Source organism: Lontra canadensis, unplaced genomic scaffold (assembly GCF_010015895.1).
Source record: "Lontra canadensis isolate GAN:19392208 unplaced genomic scaffold, GSC_riverotter_1.0 scaffold15, whole genome shotgun sequence".
In the NCBI taxonomy this organism is placed as follows: Eukaryota; Metazoa; Chordata; class Mammalia; order Carnivora; family Mustelidae; genus Lontra; species Lontra canadensis.
Window position 1 is genome coordinate 24449050 of NW_022631009.1, and position 21323 is coordinate 24470372.

The following is a 21323-nucleotide window of genomic DNA, read 5'->3' on the forward strand; positions in this document are numbered from 1 at the left end:
GAATTACTCTATTTAGGGGTGCCTGGATGGCTTAGTCAGTTGAACATCTAACTCTTGGTTTTGTCTCAGGTCATGATCTCATGGTCATGGGATTAAGCCCTGAGTTGGGTTCCACACTCAGCATGTTGTCTGCCTGAGATTTTCTCCCTTTGCCTCTACCCGTCCCCCATGCATGTACACCCATGTGCATGCATGCACGCCCTCTCTCTACATTAAATAAATCTTAAAATAAAAATTACTATATTGAGGTGACAAGCTTATGGTGCTCCAGTCCTCAGATGACTTTTAAAATTGAGTAAAAAAATCTCTTTCCAATTAGTACTTCCAGCTATCTCTAAAAAATTAAACTTTTTATTCCCTACAATAATAAAGAATGGAATGGAATCTAGGTTATGTCCAGTATATAGATGTAATATTAATGCTAACAAAAATTAAAACCAGGCTTCACACATCCAGCCCTATTAGGAAGACTTCTTTAAAATTTAAAAAATACCTGTTCTATTCACTAAAACATGTTAAGGTAAATGCAAAATAAACCTCTGCATTCAGACCAACCCATCTTCGGGAATGATCACTGAAGATAATAAGCACAATATACAGAGTATTTAAATAATCAGCATTTAAACACTCTTTTTCAGTCCTATTGTATGAAAATCAGCATAATTAGATCAACTTTTAATAAAACTTACCCGTAATTTTTTGATAAAAGAAAGTAGTTCGCTCCTACAAAAAAACCACAAATTTTGTATTTACATTTATTATCAGAATTAAAAAGAAAGCAAATTATAGATGGCTTACTTCTAACTCTCCAGTTCTGCACATATAAAAGAAAATAATGTTCTATTGTCACACTAACCTAATAAAACAACTTGTCTGTTTTATCATTATGTGACTTCTTCACACAATGCAATCACAGGCTTCACTGACTCTGAATTCTAATAGATATTAAATGATTAGCAATCTCTTAAAATAACATATAAGCATAAGATACCTCCAAAGGTGGCCATGTCAGACCAGAAATCAGCACCAGAGAACTCTAATACTGTCTATCTTTATGATATACAAAGATAAGAGGCTGATGTTCTTGAAACAGTACATAGTACAGATAACTCAAGAAATAAACTGATAGAAACATACCGATACATTATACCTAATGTAGATTCCCTTTGCTTTATTAAACTAACTCTGCCATCATTTCCACGTTTGTGTTGACTGGACACACTACAGATCTGAACAACAACTTCCCAAAGGTCTTTAGCAGTCCGTCTACTTTCTTTCGGGCCAGGAAGTTCTTTGCATGTAGCTGCTAAAAGCTGTCCAAGCTATAACACACAAAAAAACAAAAAATTCACAAAAAATAATTTGTAACAGCAACAGAACCACAGATGTAAGTTCTATTATTAAGGCACACTTGAAGAAAGAAAGATAACTATCCAAATATACCAGTTATTTTATACAGTGCCTTCCATCCAACCGCTGAGGAATTTAGAGCTCATTGTCTACTGACAGATCAGAAATCTGAATGGGAAAGAGGATGCTCTGGTTCTGCCACACTATAAAGCTCATTTTTTCTACACAATTAAAGTTTAATGAGGACAAACAAGTATAGTCTAGTAAGAACAAAACTGAGACAAAGCAAAGAGGCAGGTGCTTCATTAAGAGTGTGTGTTGGCAGAGCGGGGGGGGTAGGGGGGACACACCAAGCTGGTAAATAGTATGATCCCACTTTAAAAGGGGTGGGGGACGTGGATGTGTGCGTGTATGTGTGTAATGCAACGTATACATAATGTTAACTGTGGTAAAGCCCAGAGATACAATTAAAATAGTGCTTTAACTTCACACATGCTTTAATCACTTAAAACAAACTTTTAGTGAAAAAATGAGAGAAATCTGGAAATTGAATTTGCCAAGACAAAGTAGTAAGATTTAAGGACAACCTTTGTCTAAGAAAAATGGCAGCCACTGACTGGAGCTATTGCAGATGTGAGGAGATAGAAGGAAGGACATATTACTGAAAGTGAATGATCTAAACAGAGAAAGCCTTAACGACCAAAAATGCAGGAGGAACCCATGAAGAGTAGAAGGGCTGAAAGCAGAAGGCAGAGAAAAGACAGGCCCCATATATAGAGGAAAAAATTGGCTTAAGTCAAATTCAGCATTTCTTTCCCTCTGTAATTTCAAAATGAGAGGGCCCCCCCATCCTTTGTTCTTATTAAATCTGATAAGTAATTGTTCTTTTAGAAGGTAAAATGACAAGGATAATTTCAAGTCCATAAGGAAACCCCAGATCCCTTACTGGACCTAGAAAATATTCATAATGGGGTCCCCACTGCTTAAAGCAGTTTCTTTAAGAAGGTGGCCATATTATGACAAAGATGAAAACTGATACTTCTCTCAATTTATAATAAAAAATTTCAAAAATAAAAATACCTGAATAGTTCAATATCCATACACTTGACTTACTGTGAATATTCTGCCGCATTTACTTTACATGTGCACCTATACTGCTTGTCAGCTAGTGAGCTGCAGACACCACACCTCATCCTTAAATACTTCAGTATGTATCTTCTAAGGACAAGAACATTCTCCTATGTAACCACAACTCATAACCACTACTCTGTGATCACACCTAAGAAAATTTAGAAACCTGGTGCTTCCTAAGGTAGTAAAAATGATGTAAAAACCCCCGCTGTGGGGGGCACCTGGGTGGCTCAGTCGGTTAAGCATTCAACTTGATTTCCGCTCAGGTCATGATCTCAGGGGCATACGACGGAGCACTGAACCGGGCTCAGCGCTGGGCGTGAGCCCACTTAGAGGATTCTCTCCCTCCCTCCCTCCCTGTCCCTTCCACACCCACGACTGCTTGCACTCTCCAACAACCAACCCTAGCTGTGCTATGTGAAAGGAAATCAAGAGTCCACAGTCTAGCAGAACATTTCCTCTTGCATGCCTACTGAACCCAAGTCAGCTCCGACAACGAGGCCCACCATACATGCAGCTACTGACAGGCAGTGCAATGCGGGCCTCCTATAGCTCCTGGTCTTAATTCATTTTTTGTTGTCAAGAATCACACGCTTAGTTGAACCTCATTAGATTGCTTTACTTGAAAGTAAAAATTTTCAGAAATCTTGGACCCCATGGGCACCTGGCTGGCTCAGTCAGAACAACATATGATTCTTCATCTTGGGGTGGGGAGTTCAAGCCCCACACTGGGTACTGAGATTACTTTAAAAAAAAAAAGATGTCTAAGGCCCCAAGTCAATTGAATTCCACAAACCTTCTTAAACATCTACTATGTGTGGGCACCAGGTAAAACACTGAGCATATAAAAAGTAACTATCAAGATTACACCGCGTAATTGCAACAAAAATCTGTCTATGGTTCAAAAGTAACAGGACCAGCAGCACAGTTCAAAGTTAAGGTGAGGAGAAAGGAATAAGGCAAAGCTTCAAAGAAACCACACACGGGGGCCCTACCTAGGTGGCTCAGTCATTAAGCATCTGCCTTTGACTCATGTCATGATCCCAGAGTCCTGGGATCAAGCCCTGCATTAGGTTCCTTGCTCAGCATAGAGCCTGCTTCTCCCTGTGCCTGCCGCATCTCCTGCTTGTGCCCTGTCTCTGTCAAATAAACATCCTGGGGTGCCTGGGTGGCTCAGTGGGTTAAAGCCTCTGCCTTTGGCTCAGGTCATGACTCCAGGATCCTGGGATCGAGCCCCTCATTGGGCTCTCTGCTCAGCGGGGAGCCTGCTTTCTCCTCTCTGTCTGCCTCTCTGCCTCCTTGTGATCTCTGTCTGTCAAATGGATAAATAAAATCTTTAATAAACAAACAAATAAGCATCTTAGAAAAGAAACCACACCAATAGGCAGAAGCAGGAAGGGTATCCCAGCTAAACGACCAACAGCACGTGCTTAAGCATAGAAGCGGAGAAAGCATCCTGCACACACAGACATGTGAGTACTCATAGTAGTCTGGTACCACCAGCACAGAGCTGGCATGACAGAGGAGCAGCAGAGAGCCAACTGGGGAAGAAGCACTTGCACCTTAAAAGGCCTTATAGGCCACATTAAAAACCCTGGTCTTTATGCTATGCTATTACTATTGCCACCAAGCCCTCCTCCGCCTCCTAGCAGCTAGTCTTTTATAACCCAAGTGTCCATAAATCCTGTGCACTTTCCAATATACTACGCTGCCTCCTCCTCTGATCCAAGGGGGAGACAGCACAGTTTTATTATTATTTCAAAAGGGCACAATTTAGTTACATGCTTAAGATTTTTTTCCCTTTCCTTTTTGTGATTACAGAATATCCAAATAAATAAAATATGGAAAATAAAACTGATTAAAATCACCAAATATTCCACTATCCAGAGATAATGAGAGTTAATACCCTTCCAGACATTTCCCTATGCATAGGTATACATATTCCAGGCCAAATTCCAAGTTTGAAACTGCTCCAAATGAAGGGATTTTTGAAAGGGATTTTCAAAACGTCCCTTACTCTAGACTTCTCAGATTCCCTTTTCCTCACATAAACAAGGCAGCAAGGGGCCAACACAGGAAGGGGACACACAAACCCTAACTAGATGAGATGATGAGATGCCTCAGGGACTCTTCAGCAAGGTCACCGCGTATCCTTCCTCCTTTTGGGTGTAATCAGGGGGACTGCAGGAAGTAGTGAGATCACCCAGCCCAAGGGCAGGGAACTTGCAGCACAGTATCCTGCACACTGCAGGCTCTTAACCATGTGCCCAGTCCTGCCTCTGCACAGTTCCATAGAACTCATTGGAGAGAAGAACAGAGAATCTACTGTATTGTCCTGAGCCACAAGCAACAATCCTAAGTGGAAATCTCTTGGAACAAAATGCTTCTCTCATCTGAGCGTCTAGTAAAGACCAAGACTATGGGGCATAATCAGATAACTACTCTAGATATGAGGAACTCCTATCACAAAGGTTAAAACACAAACACACACACACACACACACACACAAAACAGATATAATCCAATGTCTAAAATTCCGAAGACAAAAATGATTCAAATTATGACAATATATTTTAGGAACAATTGTAGAGAAGACAAAAAGGAGGAAAACCTTCACCAAAAAATAGCAGTTAAATCTTCAAAGAGTTGAAATGAGCTCAGTTTTTAAAAGGACATACATGAAATTAGTAGGAAAAAACAACCAAAGACAAATGTAAAAAAGTGACAAGAGTCTTCCAAGAGTTCCCAGATAACCACTGATTTAAGAGATCATGTACTAAATTTGAGAGCGGATAAAGAATAAAAAGCATACAAACAGTAAGGAGGAAATCTAAAGAACTAAAAGTACACACAGAAAAATGTTAAATCACTAAATGTTATCTTTTTTTTTTTTTTTTAGATTTTATTTATTTATTTGACAGACAGAGATCACAAGTAGGAGGAGAGGCAGGCAGAGAGGAATAAGCAGGCTCCCCACTGAGCAGAGAGCCCGATGCAGGGCTCAATCCCAGGATCCTGGGATCATGACCTGAGCCGAAGGCAGAGGCTTTAACCCACTGAGCCACCCAGGCGCCCCCACTAAATGTTATCTTAACAATAAGACCAGGAAGCGAGAATAGTCCACTGCTTATTCAGGGTACACACAGCACAAAACAGACAGTCTTAGGGAAAACTCGGTCTCTTTTTTTGTTTTCTCCACCCAGAAACATTTTCAGTTGCACAGAACAGATAAAATTAAGAAAGGAGAACTAAGCACCAATTCGCTGAAGGGAATCTTTCACTGGGGTGTAATTACATAAACATTAACAAGAATCAGGCCCAAATCTAGAGGAGGGAATAGGCTCCAAAGAAGGTAAGGTGCACAGATGGAAACAGCTGGAAATGTACCCCTCACAACTCCACCAGTTCATATATAGGTACGCTCGTGTATTACAGACCTTAAAATCAGAGTTTGATTATTTTGATCAAAGCAAGAAAAGCTAACATCTCACTAATTTAGAGTTATACCAAAATGTTGTCTGTTAACTAATTTTTGCTTGCCTTCTCATGAATGCAAAACTATACTTTTAACCACAAACATTTGTCCAATCTTCCATTGTATTATAGAAATTGGACAAGTTCCCTAAGTAGTACAGATCTAAAGAAAACAGGAGCACCTGAGTGGCTCAATGTGCCTTCAGCTCAGGTCATGACACCAGGGGTCTGGGATGGAGTCCCGCAACAGGCCCCCTGCTCAGCCGACAGTTGGCTTCTCCCTTTCTCTCTCCCTCTGCCTCTCCCCCTGCTCATGCTCACTCTCCCTCTAATAAATAAACCTTAAAAATAAATACATAAAGATAGATCTAAAGAAACAGGTACAATAATCCCAACCTAATAACCCCTTTATTTAGATTAAACACAAGTTACCTTTACATATGGATTATTCTGAAGCAAAAACGCGGGAACTTGCAGTGTAAGGTATTCATTTTCCCTCCAGTTTAACATAAAAGCAACACACTCCTCAGCAATCACCTGACGAAGAGGAATATCTAAAAAGCCAAAGAAGAAAACAGTTGGAATTACCACATAACATTAAAATGAGATCAAAGCAAACATGTACTAAGATTTCAGTTGAACAAATTAAAAACAACATTTACAGGTGAAAAAGTAGAAAAATTCCAACATTTTACATTTTTCCCTAGAAAACTAAGGTTTCCCAGTAACAGACTGCATGGTCCCCACTACTAATCAACACAACCATCTACTATGAATACGTTACATGGCCAACACCCTGAGAAAGTCCACAGTACCTGTCCTCTAGAAATTTGTAATTCAAACAAGCAGAGAATAAACACACAAAGTACAATGGTACCACATAAACTTTTAGCACACTTAGAGCACAGAAACAGCTAAAACATAATAAAATTGTAATAAATCTGAGTAAATATACCATTTTAAATATTTTTTCAGATTAAAATGTAATAAATACTCCTCAGAAATAAGATTTTCACTTTCAAAAAAATATTTACTGCACCAAAACCAATTTTAAATAAAAAAGTGATGAGGAGGAAAAAAAAAATAATCACCCAGAATTCAATTGTTTTGGACCAAAAAAAAAAAAAAACAAAACTGTTTTGCACATAATTTCCTTTGAGATATTTATTAAATATACCTTAACTATTTAAATATGTTGCAAATTTTCATAGCTCAAAGTATATAATATTCAAGTTTTTTTTTAAAGATTTCTATGTATTTATTTGACAGTGAAAAGCACAAGTAGGCAGAGAGGCAGAAAAAAGGAAAAGGAGAAGTAGGCTCCCAGCTGAGCAGAGAGCAAGACATGAGGCTGAGCCACCCAGGAGCTCCAATATTCAGGTTTTAATGTACTTCAGCAAAAAGAAAAATCCCAAATACTAAACAATGTTAACTTAAAATAGGGAGAGCTATCAAACTTCTTGAGTGCTGTATTTATAGTGTAGTCTTTCTAGAAAAGACTGTGGCTATTAGTTTATATCTCACCTTACCGAAAAAAGGATTTGACAGGACAAAGAGAGTCATAGGAACACAGCAAAATATACATTATTTGCACCATCGTCAAGAAAGAACAAAGACAGAAGTGAAATTAGTATTCCCAAAGCATGCATGTCACTGAGTTCTTTACATTTTGCCAAAGGCAGATCACACAGCGTTTGGCTCCAAGGTTTCCTTTATTGATCCAGCACTCCCCAATAATAATAGAGCAATGGTTCTTAAAGATAAATCAGAATCTAGGAAGAATACTGATACAGCCTGAAAAGCAATGATTTGGAGATTAAACTTCCCTTTAAGCATCTGCAATGCAATTAATCATTATTTCTAAATGTAGAGTCCTATGATGTAACAGGCACCCAGAGCAGACCTAGAATTCAATTTTGTTGAAATCCTAGGAACATAACAAAGACATACGTCTTAATAGAAAGTAAGCTGTTAATACAAAGGTATTAAAATTGGGAAATTTCTGCTTTAGCTGGTGGGATTGAGCCTTTGCTGGGCTCTGCACTGGGTGTGGAGCCTGCTTTTCTCGTTCTTCCTCTCTACCCTCCCCGCTCTCCCAAATGAATAAACCTTAAAAAAAAAAAAGAAAAAAAGAGGGAGGACTATGGAACAGATGTCACCTTTCGTGTGCACCCCTCCCCCTGCTGTGATCCATGGAGAGACCATCCTACCACCCTGACTCTCACAGTGGCAGTGGGGTGCACAGCTGTCAAAGAATCAGAGCCAGGTGTCTGCTGAACTCAGGGACCTTAGTCTGTAACTGAGGCTTGAAGCAAGGCACTAGGCCTATGCTTGTTTCTCCTAACAATACATGACATCCTTGCAGTTCCATTTTAAACACTAAATGTAACACCAACTATAGGACAAGCAGTTGAACATCCAGCAAGGTAAGAATTTATATAAATTACATGCAGTCCTAGGAGTCTTGGATCAAAAACAAACAAAAAAAAAGTGATGTGAATTCCAAACTACTTAAAGGTCAAAAAGTTAGTATAAAGTGACCTGTGCTTATTTAAAGGCATTCCCATCTATTTCAAAGAGTGAGAGAAGAGGCTTAACCAGGACTAATGGATTCAAATCATTGTTCAGTCTCTTACTACATGACTTTGACCAAATTCCTTTATCTCTCTGTACCTGTTTCCTGATTTACAAACAGGAATAATTAAAGTACCTACTTCACTGAGCTGCCAGAAGGACTAAATGAGTTCTGCACCTAAAGCTGCTCCAACAACATCTGACATGCAGCTAACACTCAACAAATGTTAAAATTTAAAAATTCCTTTTACTCTACATTTTAGAGAAATTCTGCATGAAAAACCAAACTTCCACCTTTAAAAAGAAAACACACACAGAAGCATGTGTCAGCTGATAGTGCCAATATATTACTAGATCCATTTTTAAGACATTAAAGGGCACTGATGCATTAAGGCTCAAAGGTACTCTATCAGCAGAGTGCTAAAAAGCTGTAATATCTGCTAGAAATCAGAATGTAGTAACAAATTCACCCAAAAGACCCAGAAGCCATTTCTGTTTTTGTGCATTACTAGCACCTTCCTTTATACTTTAATTTTGTAGCTTTAAATGTGTACAGTATGATTTAATTGCTCTAAATATCACTAAAACATGTAAAATTAAATTGCTTTAACTAAGCAAGATTTACATACAACAGAGATCATTTGTATATGTAAGCTCCTTATCATAACATATTTACACTTATAACTGGACACAGAAGGTCTGTTCCTAAAGTGACAAGAGAGTTCCTAACCCCCTGGCAACGATTTTGATAATTTCTATGATGGTAATGAGGAATTAAATGTTCAACCTATACTTACAAGGACATTTTAATTCTTTGTTAACAGAGTATCTTAAAATTACAATATAGTTTTATAGTGTGCTGAACAGTGTTCCCTCAAAATTCATTTCCACCGGAGACCTGAGTTTCCTCACTTGGACAACGGGGTCTTCACAGATATACTTAGTTAAGAAGAGATCACACAGATTAGGACACACCCTAAACCCAATGACTGGGGCCTTTATAAGAGGACACACCCAAGGGAAAGCCATGTAACAAAGGAGGCAGAGACCGACTGCAATGTGAAGCTACAGGCTAGGGAATGCCATAGATTGCTGGCAGCCACCTGAAGCTAGAAAAAACCAAGGAAAGATTCTTTCCCAGAGCCTTCAGAGGGAGCACAGCCTCGCAGACACCTTGATTTCAGATATCTCATCTCCAAAAATGTAGAGAGTAAGTTTCTGCAGTTTTAAATCATCTAGCTTATGCTACTTTGTTATGGTGATCCTAGGAAATGAATAGTTTCCTACATTATCTCCGGTGCTCTCAAGAGAACTCCACATCTGAATTCTGTTTTAGGAGAGCAGTAACTTTTTGAAGAATGGCAAAAAGCCAAGCAAGTGTTTAAGGTTCTTCCCTATGATTAGTTGAGCACCGCATTTCTGAAACTTGACTTTGTGAACATCTTACCAGGAAGCCTCATTTCCAGATATCCCCGCACCCTACTAATAAGATCAGAAGGAGGCCTCTCTCCCGACTGCCCGGTTCCAGCTTCATGTGTATGAATATCCAAAAGCAGCATCTCATTCAGCATGACCTGACGAAGCTTCGGTGAGAACTCTGTTACCAACTCCAAACAAGCAGCGAACAGCTGTTTGGCATGGGAAAAGTCCTACAGAAAGAAATGACAGATCACTGGATCACTTTTTCTCTGGAATCAAAAAAATTGTGCATTTTTTCTAAGTACAGAGCAACGAGAAGAACTAATTTAGATGGTTAACAACAGTTGTCTCGGAGAGTGAGGCTAGAGTATCTTTTTCTTTATCATCTGTGTCACTGATTTATTCCAATACTTACTTCTTTTAAAAAATCCAATTTACAGTATACAATTTTAAAAATCCAATAAACAGTATAAAAACATGCTATAGAAAACAAGTTTTACATAAACTATAAAACAAAAAATTTTTTACATAATTTATATACGTATCATATTCATATATTTTATATACATAAGCTATACATGTTATATACACACACAAAATTATACATGTTGCATACTTATATGTATATAGAGAATGCATACACTTTCTATGACAAGTACCCTACTACACACCTAGATTATTCAGAATTGGATCTTACACTCTTCAGTAAGGTTTTACATCCTACAATCTTTGCATACAAGCTTACTAGTTCACATAATTGGCTAATAAATCAAATAAATTCACTAAGTCCAACCCTTTTCTTTACATATCTGCTTCTAATTTTTTCAAAGAGTAGTTTTCATTCATTCTTTCTCTATCTCCTCCCACGTGCCTCCTTGACTCCTACAATCTGGCCCCTACCTCCATCACAATGAAAAAACAGTTCTTACTAAACAAAGATATTCTAATTGTGCAAACTACTGAACGCTAATTTTTAGTTATCTTACAGGACTTAAGGGCATGTGCATCCAAGTGCTGCCCACTCCCTTGTTCTTGATAGTCTGTCTCTTCGCTTGGCTATTAGGACTCCACCTCTGTTTGGTCCTCATACCCATCATGCCACTGTTTCTTGGACCCAATGTTGTATCCCCTCAATTCTGTATATTCTCCCTGGGTCACCTCTCAGGCCTACCAAATCTCTATCTGTAGCCCAGACCGTTCCCCAAGCTTTAGACTGTTTCTAATTGCAGGCCCAAATTAACCATTGTAAAAATGAATAATCAATCCTTCAAAAATGTTCTTCTGCATATTCACTTGCTGGCATCCAAAGCAGAAAGCTGAGCATTGCTCCCCATTCTTTTCTCCCTCTTGCCTTCCATAGCACATCAGTAAGCAATCAATTTTAGATTTTTTTTTTTTTTTTTTTTTTTTTTTTGACAGAGAGATCACAAGTAGAGAGGCAGGCAGAGAGAGGGAGAAGCAGACTCCCCGCTGAGCAGAGAGCCCGATGCGGGGCTCGATCCCAGGACCCCAAGACCATGACCTGAGCTGAAGGCAGAGGCTTTAACCCACTGAGCCACCCAGGTGCCCCTCAATTCTAGATTTTACCTCCTAAATGTTTCCCTCTGTTCTCTTCTATCCTTTCTAACACTTGTGCCACTTACTAGCTGAGTGACGTTAATTTAATACCTTTGACTCTGATTTCTCACCTATAAAACTGAGATAACACCTTGTACACAGTGTATGTGTGTGTGTGTGTGTGGAATAAGTGAAAGAATAAATATATATGAAAACTGCATTAGAGTCTCTCTGTGCCCAATAAATGTTACTTATTTTAGGGATGGAAAGAGAAAAGCTGCCAATGACATGTCCCCTATTATAAACTTGTCAATAGCTCCACAATTATCTAGAGCTGTATGGTAAAATATGGTAGCCACTAGCTGTTCGTGGCTACTGACCACATGAATTGTGACCAGTCCAAATTAAGAAGTGTCTTGAGTGTAAAATACTAGATTTTGAGTGAAAACCTAGCACACGCATTGAAAGAGATAAAGACACAAATAAATTGGAGACCCAAATAATTGAAGACATATACTAAGTTCATAATTAAAGGACATAATCTTGCCATCAATTTTTAGGTCAGACCCTGAATATAAAGCATATTCTTTTTTTTTTTTTTAAGATTTTATTTATTTATTTGACAGACAGAGATCACAAATAGGCAGAGAGGCAGGCAGAGAGAGAGGAGGAAGCAGGCTCCCTGCCGAGCAGAGAGCTCGATGTGGGACTCGATCCCAGGACCCTGGGATCATGACCTGAGCCGAAGGCAGAGGCTTTAACCCACCGAGCCACCCAGGCGCCCCTATAAAGCATATTCTTAACCAGTAGTTGATGTACACTTTTACTCACCTTAACAGTACTGCAGTGTAAACCTTTGGCCATGAGAATGTAAACCAAATCTCTTGTTAAATTGTCTTTAATTCCCAGGATAACCCCACTATACACGGAAGGCACTTCCCACTAGAAGAGATAAAAATACATAAATACACATACACACACACAGAAAGGCAAATCTAGGGAAGAATCTTTCAATAATCTTTAATCATATTTTAAAGAGTCCGGCAAGGGTCACTTCTGTAGAGAAAAGAAAATGACAGCCATAATGTAATACTAATCAAAATGAACATATTCACTATCACCCAGTAATAAATTAAATGGATTGGAACTTTCTAAAGGATAATCTATAGATAAAAAGAAGAAAAAAAAAGCCCTAGGAGTATATCTATTAATTTATGTGATCCTCACCAAAATACTATTAAGTAGGTACTATTATCCTCATTTTACAGATAAGAAAAGCAAAACACCAAATGTCAAATAACTTGCCCAAGATTGATTATACAGCTAGTAAGGACAGAGGCCAGGATTCAAACTCAGGCAGTCAGATCAGAACTCCCTCTTTACTATGCTACACTTCTTCATCTGTAAGAATGAGCACTAACAATAACATCAACACTAACCCAACACTAATGTTCAGAGAAATCTTTCATCTCACTGCACTTACATGTTCAAATCCCATAAGATATACATAAACTTCTGACTGCTCTTTTACTACATTTCCAGCAGAGAAGTACGTGGTGAGTTAGAAGTACTGCCATCCTACTTTAATTTCTCCCGTATCCCCTGTATCTTTAGCTACATTCCACTGAAATGGTGTTCTAAAAGTTATTTTCATGCACACTTTGCATGCAGGAAAGCTTTTAAACAAATAACTCAGAAACAGGTAAATCCATTGGCTGGGCATTTTAAAATGAACATATAAAGCAAAAAATGTCCCATAAAGAAGTTTTAATGAATCGGTTTCAACCTTTAGGCTTTAGACTTCAGGAGGGTATTCATAAAAACAAAAATACTCTATAAGCACATAGCAAGGAGCAGCTACATAATGCATAAAGAATATTCCTTATACAGATACTTGCAGCTTTATTTAAAATATATGGAAATGCTAGGACAATAAATAGGACATAAACTTATTTTTAGAAGTTATGGAGGGAGCCTCTTCCCCCACTAGTGCACATGCACTCTAACAAAATTTTTTCCAAAATAAATAAATTACATCAGAAAGTAAGTGTGATTTTCTTATGTGTTCTTGACAAAGGGTTTCTAACCTTGTTAGACACTGTCCAGAACTGGCGCTCTGAAGTCATACCATGTAATTCAATTAAAATCTGTCGAATCCTCCAGGGATCCACTGACAGTATCAACTGATGCTCCAACTGACCAATGTTGACACTTGCTGAAGCTAAGAAAGAAGAGATTTCCATTTCAATAATGACTTAATTCAAAGAAATCCTTAATCCTACAAATATAAGAATGATAATTGAGAGAAATTGTATATTTGTTAAGTATTATAAGTGAGAAACAGCTCTCATCTTCAGAACTCATTCAACATAAATTACATATTCTATCCTCATACAGAAAACCCAACAGTTTGTATTAAGTCTGCATTTAATAAATAAATACAATGAAAATATAAACAAAGATAAAAATCAATAACTGGTTCAAAGAACTAGGTGGGATATATGGAAAAATTAACTTATGTAGACAGTCTCCTACTTTCAAACATAATGTGTTAACAAAGGCATGTGTAAATATATTTTTGTTTTAGTAAATACTAAAAATGTGGTTTTTAAAGGAAGAGTAAGAGAAGGTAGAGGCACTACCTTCCCAGAAAACCAAGAAGATCATTAAAATCCCCAATTACAACTCGACATTCAGATACAGTCTTCATTAATCCATTCCCAGCATTTTAGGTCTTAATGTCATTTTCCTAGTAAGGTTCAAAGCAGCTACAATTTTGTTTTGTTAAATTAAGTGCATTCTGTCTCACCTATATATTAAGCTCTAAATCTTATGTTTCTTAATAAGAGCACAGTATTTTCTACTTGTATCCATAATACAAAAGCAAAAATAGAAGAAAATCATCAAATAAATAAGGCAAACATAGCAATGTTGCCAAAGAGGAATGCTTAGTCAGCAAACAGTATCACACAGCACTGCAGACTGAAACGCATGAGAACCTGTACTTTTTTTTTTTTTTTTTTTTTTTTTTAGTTTCAGGACCCTTTACCACTCCCCTCCCAGCTCTCATTTTTACCTCCAAGAACACAGCAGCAGCAGCAGAATCACCTTGGTCTATTTTCCCAGCTAGAATCTTGTATGTAACTAGGCCTCAATCTCCATTAACCATAGACTCAGCAGAGTTCGGCACTTAATGCTTAGACAGAAATACGACTACAGAAGACTGGTAAATTTCTAATTAATTACTGACATAAGTATAAATTAAAACAAACAAGAGGGCATCCTCAAATACACTGAGGGGCAAATATAATAGAGGGGCAAAATGTGCCAACATTTTCGCTAGCAGACTAGAGAGCTAACCTGGGATATCATAAAATGAAGTTACAGGTTTAATGCACAGATTTACTCTAGGGGATCGCTTCCTCATCTGATCAACAAGTAGCTTTCGTTCTTCATCTTTCAACAATGTAATGAAAAGCTCATGTGAAGAAATCATGAAAACATACTGCAGATCTTCCAACCCCAGACACACATTCCTAGATCAGTAAAAATATTGTAAAACAAAAAAAGTTTATAATTTAGTTTGGGAAAAGCAATCATATTAACCAATCTTTACTCATAAACCATTTAACAAGCTACCACTTCATGAACTGTGTAATTATATTTGAAATATATTTTAAAATATTTTTGGTCCTTACTTAAAATTGTGAAGTCAGTGTCAAAATATACAAAAAGAGTAACTAATATAAATCCTAAATTTTGTGTCACTACACAAATCTGAACTTAACTGGCTCTCAACGGACTGCCTGGCTATAAAACATGCAGGTTATATACAAAAAATAATGTTATTTTTCTCACAGGACTAACTTGAAAATGAAGGGAAAAAAAAAGCACTTACTTTAGAAAAGCAGCCATGTTTCCTTTCAAAGAATCTGAAGCTTTTTCTAAATTTATTGATCTTGAACATACCTAGGAATTTGAGTAATTTTTATTTGAATATTGGCACTTTAAAAAACATACCCTACAGTTTGAAAAGTTTACATTTAAAAACAACAAAGTTCTCCTTCTTCAGACACTTATCACAGATTTACCTAAGTAATTTAAAAAATGAGACTGTGAAATAAGAATCATTATGGGGAGAGGGAGTGGAATGTGATCATTTCAACAACTGCAGGTGTTTATAGGATATAAAAAATAACGTACCTAGCATGGTATAAAGCTTTCCCAGAATGTATAAAGTACGTTAACCAATTTTATGAGGTGATAAACTCTACAGTAGCTCCAGTCAGAAAAGTGAAAGAAGATTCATCTGAAACAGCTGAACGATCAGTAACAGCTAAAGTATACAGAACCAATGATTAAGAAGATAACCAAGGTTTTAAAAATAAAGAGTGAAGTTAAGGAAAACTAGTTGTGGAAATGTTAGTTAGCTACAAATAACAGTCTCATAATATTCTGAGTTTATTCATCAGATTAAGACTTCTCCCATATATTACTTACAATAAACCAAAACAATGCCATCATTATAAAAGTCCCTAACTGATGGAAATTGTCAAATATTCCCTAATATGTTAACAAAAAATAGAATGTTCACAGCAGCATTACTAAAAGCCAAGAACTCATAATAGCCAAGAACCCTAAAGTCCATCAACTGATGGAGACATAAAATGAACAATGAAAAATGTATCCATTCTATGGAGTATTATTCAGCCACAAAAACTAATGAAGCACTGATACATGCTAAAATATGGATGAAACTTGAAAACATTTAGTAAAGAAGTCGGTTTAAAAAAAAAAGAAAAAAAAAGAAAGAAAGAAAAGAAAGGGCCACAAAGGGGCGCCTGGGTGGCTCAGTAGGTTTTGTTAGGACTCTTGGTTTTGGCTCACGTCATGACCCAAGGTCCTGGATTAGGCCCCTGTATTGGGCTCTGCACTCAGTGTGGAGTCTGCTTGGGATTTTCTCACTCCCTCTGCCCCTCCCCCATTCACACTCACACTCTCTCTCTCTAAAATGAGTAAAATCTTAAAAAAAGGGGGGAGGGGGGACACATATGATTTCCTTTTATATGAAAGGCCCAGAATAGGCAAATCCAGAGATAAAATTAGATTAGTAGTTGCCTGGGGCAAAGGCCACCGAGGGAATATAAGGGATGACTACTAACAGGTAAGAAGTTTTGTTGTGAGGTAGAAGAGGGAGGATGATAAGTTCTGAAACTGAGGTGGTAAATTGCGCAATCTATGAACGTACTTAAAAAAATCACTGGATTGTAGTTTTTAAATGGGTGAACAGTAGGATATGTGACTGTACCTCAATAAGGCTGTTATTAAAAGGGGGGCAAAAGGGAGCACCTTGGTGGCGCAGTTGGTTAAACGTCCAAGACTCTTCATTTAGGTTCAGGTCATGATCTCAGGATTGTGAGATCGGGCCCCACTTCAGGCTCCAGGCTGGGTGTGGAGCCGCCTTATGATTATGATTCTCTCCCACCTCTCTCCCTCCCTCTCTAAAAAAGGAAAAAAATAGTAATTTTTCAAGTACCATGCTCAGAAACAGCCTTGTAAAAGAACTATGCTCAGATGAATAATCAGCATATAGCGCATCTGAACATCTTGATGTACAAAATACATAGCAATAACTTTGCTCCACACTATAAATACTAATGATCTTATTAGAAGTAATACCTGAATATGCTTTCACAATAGCTTATTCATACATAGTGATACATTGTACACCTATCAAGAAACTTAGGGAATGGGTGTTAACTTCTGATAAGCAATATAACAAATATGTTAATTAAGCTCAGTTCTTAAAACATGAAATGGGGGCATCTCTATAAATGCTGTAAACATTTTATTTTCTTTAAAGATTTTATTTATTTATTTGAGAGCAAGCGAGCCCAAGGGGGGGGGGGGATGCATGTTGGGGGCAGGGGTAGTGGGAGAAGCAGACTCCCCGGATGAAGAGGAACCCAATATGGGGCTCAATCCCAAGACTCCGAGATCATGAACCACCCATTTTAAAAACATAATAAACTTAAAAATGTAGGTGAGGTGGGGGCACCCGGGTGGCTCAGCTGGTTAAATGTCTGACTCTTGGTCACAGGCTCAGATCTTGATCTCAGGGTTTGAGTTCAAGCCCTGCACTGGGCTCCACACTGGGCATGGAGCCTTCTTAAAAAAAATTTCAGATTAAGTGGATAAATTCTTTAAAAAAAAAAATAACCTCTTAAAGATAATCAGGAAAAATACAGTAACTCTATATCCACTGATGAAACTGAAGCAATGCCAGAAATCTTCCCTCACACAAAAAATCTCCAGGCCCAAATATTTCATTGGTAAATTCTACCAAACACTTAAAGAAGCAATGAGTTCATTTTTAGGAGAGAACTTTCCCAGGCAAGGAAAAAAGGTCCCTCAATTTATTTATGAAGTATGTATGACCTTGGTACCAAAATCAAAGGAAGAACATGAAAAAAAAAAAAAAAACAAAAACAGCTATATCAATTTCATACACAAATGTAAAACACCTTAAAATATCACAAACTAAATCCTGCAATAGGTTTTAAAAAGTGAACATATACCTAAAACTAATATAATGTTACATGTCAACTGTATCTTAATTTTTTAAAAAGTCATGACTTAGCTGAGTTTACTACAAGCAAGCCAAAGTAGTTTAACCCTTAAAATTAACATATTTCTACAGCTACCACAGAAGACAGGATAGAGATTCCTCAAAAAATTAAAAACTGAACTACCATGTAATTCAGTAATTGCACTACTGGGTATTTACTCCAAGAATACAAAAACACTAAATTCAAAAGGATAGATAAACCCCATGTTTACTTAAGCATTATTTACAATAGCCAAACTATGGAAGCAGCCTAAACGTCCTATGATAGATGAATGGATAAGATGTGTATAGATACAACAGAATATTGCTCAGCCATAAAAAAGAATGAAATCTTGCCATTTGTAACAATGTAGATGGAATGGGAGTATAAAGCTAAGCTTCAGAGAAAGATAAATAGCATATGATTTCACTTGTATGTGGAGTTTAAGAAACAAAACAAATGAAAAAAGAGAGACAAACCAAACAGACTCTTACCTACACAGAATATCTAGAGGACTACCAGAGGGGAGGTGCATGGGAAGATGGATGAAAAAGGTGAGAGGGATTAAGAGTACATTTATCTTGATGAGCAATGAATAATACATGGAATTGCTGTATTACTATATTGTACACCTGAAACGAATATAACACTGTATGTTAATTGGAATTAAAATTTTTTAAAAATTTAAAAATTTGGGGTGCCTGGGTGGCTTAGAGTGGTTAAGCGTCTGCCTTTGGCTCAGGTCATGATCTCAGGGTCCTGGAACAGACGAAGATGACATAAAGAAATGGAAAGAAATGTTCATGGATCAGAAAAACAAGTACTATTGAAATGTTTATACTACCCAAAGCAATCTACACCATTTACTGCGATTCCTATCAAGATACCAACATTATTTTTCACACAACTAAAACAATCCTAAGATTTGTATGGAATCACACACACACACACACACACACACACACACACACACCCTGAAAAGCCAAAGCAGTCTTAAAAAAAGAAAAGCAAAGCATCACAATTCCAGATTTCAACTTCTATTACAAAGCTATAGTAACCAGAGCCCCTGGATGGCTCAGTCATTAAGCGGCTGCCTTCGGCTCAGGTTACGATCCCAGGGCTCTGGGATCGAGCCCCACAGCGGGTTCTCTGCTCAGCGGGAAGCCTGCTTCTTCCTCTCCCACTCCCCCTGCTTGAGTTCCCTCTCTCATCCTCTCTGTCAAATAAAGAAATAAAATCTCAAAACAAACAAAAAACACAAAGGTATAGTAATCAAAAGCTACAGTAATCAAGAGAGTATGGTATTGGCACAAAAATAGGTACATATTAACGGAACGGAACAGAAAGCCTAGAAATTAACCTATAATTATATGGTCAATTAATCTTTGGCGAAGCAGGAAAATAGTGGGGAAAAAGACAATCCTCTTCAACAGATGGTGCTGGAAAAACTGGACAGCAACATGCAAAGAATGAAAGTAGACCACTGCTGTACACCACATATAAAAATTAACTCAAAATGGACAAAGACTTGAATAATGGACCTGAAACCGTAAAACTATGAGAAAACATAGGTGGTAAGCTCCTTGACCTCAGTCTTAATGATTTTTTTTTTTTTTTGGAGCGGACTCCAAAGGCAAGGGCAACAAAAAACAAACAAATTGTGCCTACATCTGCTTCTGCATAGCAAAGAAAGCCATCAACAAGATGAAAAGATAGAAAATAGTTACAAACAATATATTAAGCGGCTAACATCTTACAGCAACAAAAAAGTCAACTATAAATGCATACAACTTAGAAAAAAATCTGACAAACATTCTTTAATGAAGGAAAAGAAATACATTTTGTATGATTTCGTTTCTATAAAGTTTGAAAAAGGCAAATTAAAGAATATTCTCTGGGGTACATATAAAGGTGACATAACTATAAAGAAAAGAAAAAAAAATTATCACAAAAGGCAGGATAGTGGTTTCCTCAAGGGGAGATGGAGAAAGGATTTGGTAAGGGGCATAAAAAGGACTTCTAGGGGCACCTGGGTGGCTCAGTCGTTAAACGTCTGCCTTTAGCTCAGGTCATGATCCCGGGATCGTGGGATCGAGCCCCAAGCCCCACACTGGGCTCCCTGCTCAGCAGGAACACTGCTCTCCCTTTCCCATTCCCCCTGCTTGTGTTCCCTCTCTCACAGTCTCTCTGTTAAATATATAAATAAAATCTTTAAAAAAAATAAAAATAAAAAGGACTTCTAGAGTGTTGGCAATGTTGTATTTTTGGAACTAAGTTGGTATTAACTGTGCTTTCTATATTTCTCTCAATGTCTGTTATATTAAGACAGTTAAAGAGGTAGAAAGATCCAACAAAAACACGGATTCTGGAGCTCACAGAAGAGGTTAGAGTTATGATTTGGGAATGTTTAGTCAACATGTGACTGAAGCTTTAAATAAGAATTCAAAAATGGTATGAAATAACTGAGCCAAAAACAAAACTACTGTAAACAGAAACACTAAAGGGAGAGCAAAAGAGACGTCAAGCAACGACCAAGGAAAACTTGGTACTGGGAATCAGCAAAGAGCTCTAGCAGATGATAAGGACAGAGAGCACCGTCTGTCAGGAGTATCCAACACCAGCAAGTCAGATGAAGAGAGAAAAGAGGGCACTGGATTTGACAACTAAGAGGTCATTTGTAAGTTTACAGCAAAATTACAAATTAAAAAGGGAAAAAGTGTCTTACCTCAAGAAGAAAGTCTATTTTCTCTTTATTAGGTCTAAGAAATAGCTGGTTAAATTGAACACTAATCGCTCTACCTTCCAATATATCACGGACTGTGTTACAGGCACAGACTTTAAAACAGATTTCATCTAGAGCTTCATTTCTGTAGAATACAAAAGTAGATCCACTAATACATTCTTTTTAATAAAAGGTAGATATTACAAAACCAAATTGGCAAGAATGAGTTATTTATCCTTGAGAGGTAAAATTTTAGGTTATTCAGGCACATGTCAAGGGTGGGGATAGAGCAGAACAGAAAAGTTTTAAATCTGTGAAGGGACGATTTAGTTACAGCTTAGGTAACAGAACCAAATTCTGCTAATTTTTCCCAAGTGCTTTTAAAGTGGATTCGATGAACATTAAAGTGGCTCCTCCGACTATGTTAATTTCCCATTTACTAATAAAGGTGAAACTACTGTCACAGTCTTATAGGTAATTTGGAGGTT

The 21323-nt window shown here is 37.5% G+C and overlaps 1 protein-coding gene across 3 annotated transcripts in view; it reads right to left on the reverse strand.

The window, feature by feature from the left end:
• The window catches only part of INTS8 (integrator complex subunit 8), a 55438-nt gene that overhangs the window by 18513 nt on the left and 15602 nt on the right, over nucleotides 1–21323 (reverse strand). For 2 of the 3 annotated variants that reach the window (XM_032858671.1, XM_032858670.1), the window contains exons 10-18: nucleotides 20839–20980; nucleotides 15404–15474; nucleotides 14866–15041; nucleotides 13593–13726; nucleotides 12337–12447; nucleotides 9977–10178; nucleotides 6388–6509; nucleotides 1138–1322; nucleotides 690–723 (exon numbers count right to left, since the gene is read on the reverse strand). In XM_032858671.1, the coding sequence (XP_032714562.1) occupies nucleotides 690–723; nucleotides 1138–1322; nucleotides 6388–6509; nucleotides 9977–10178; nucleotides 12337–12447; nucleotides 13593–13726; nucleotides 14866–15041; nucleotides 15404–15474; nucleotides 20839–20980 (1177 nt within the window). The remainder of the gene's footprint in view (nucleotides 1–689; nucleotides 724–1137; nucleotides 1323–6387; nucleotides 6510–9976; nucleotides 10179–12336; nucleotides 12448–13592; nucleotides 13727–14865; nucleotides 15042–15403; nucleotides 15475–20838; nucleotides 20981–21323) is intronic. The other variant, XM_032858672.1, reaches the window with a different exon arrangement.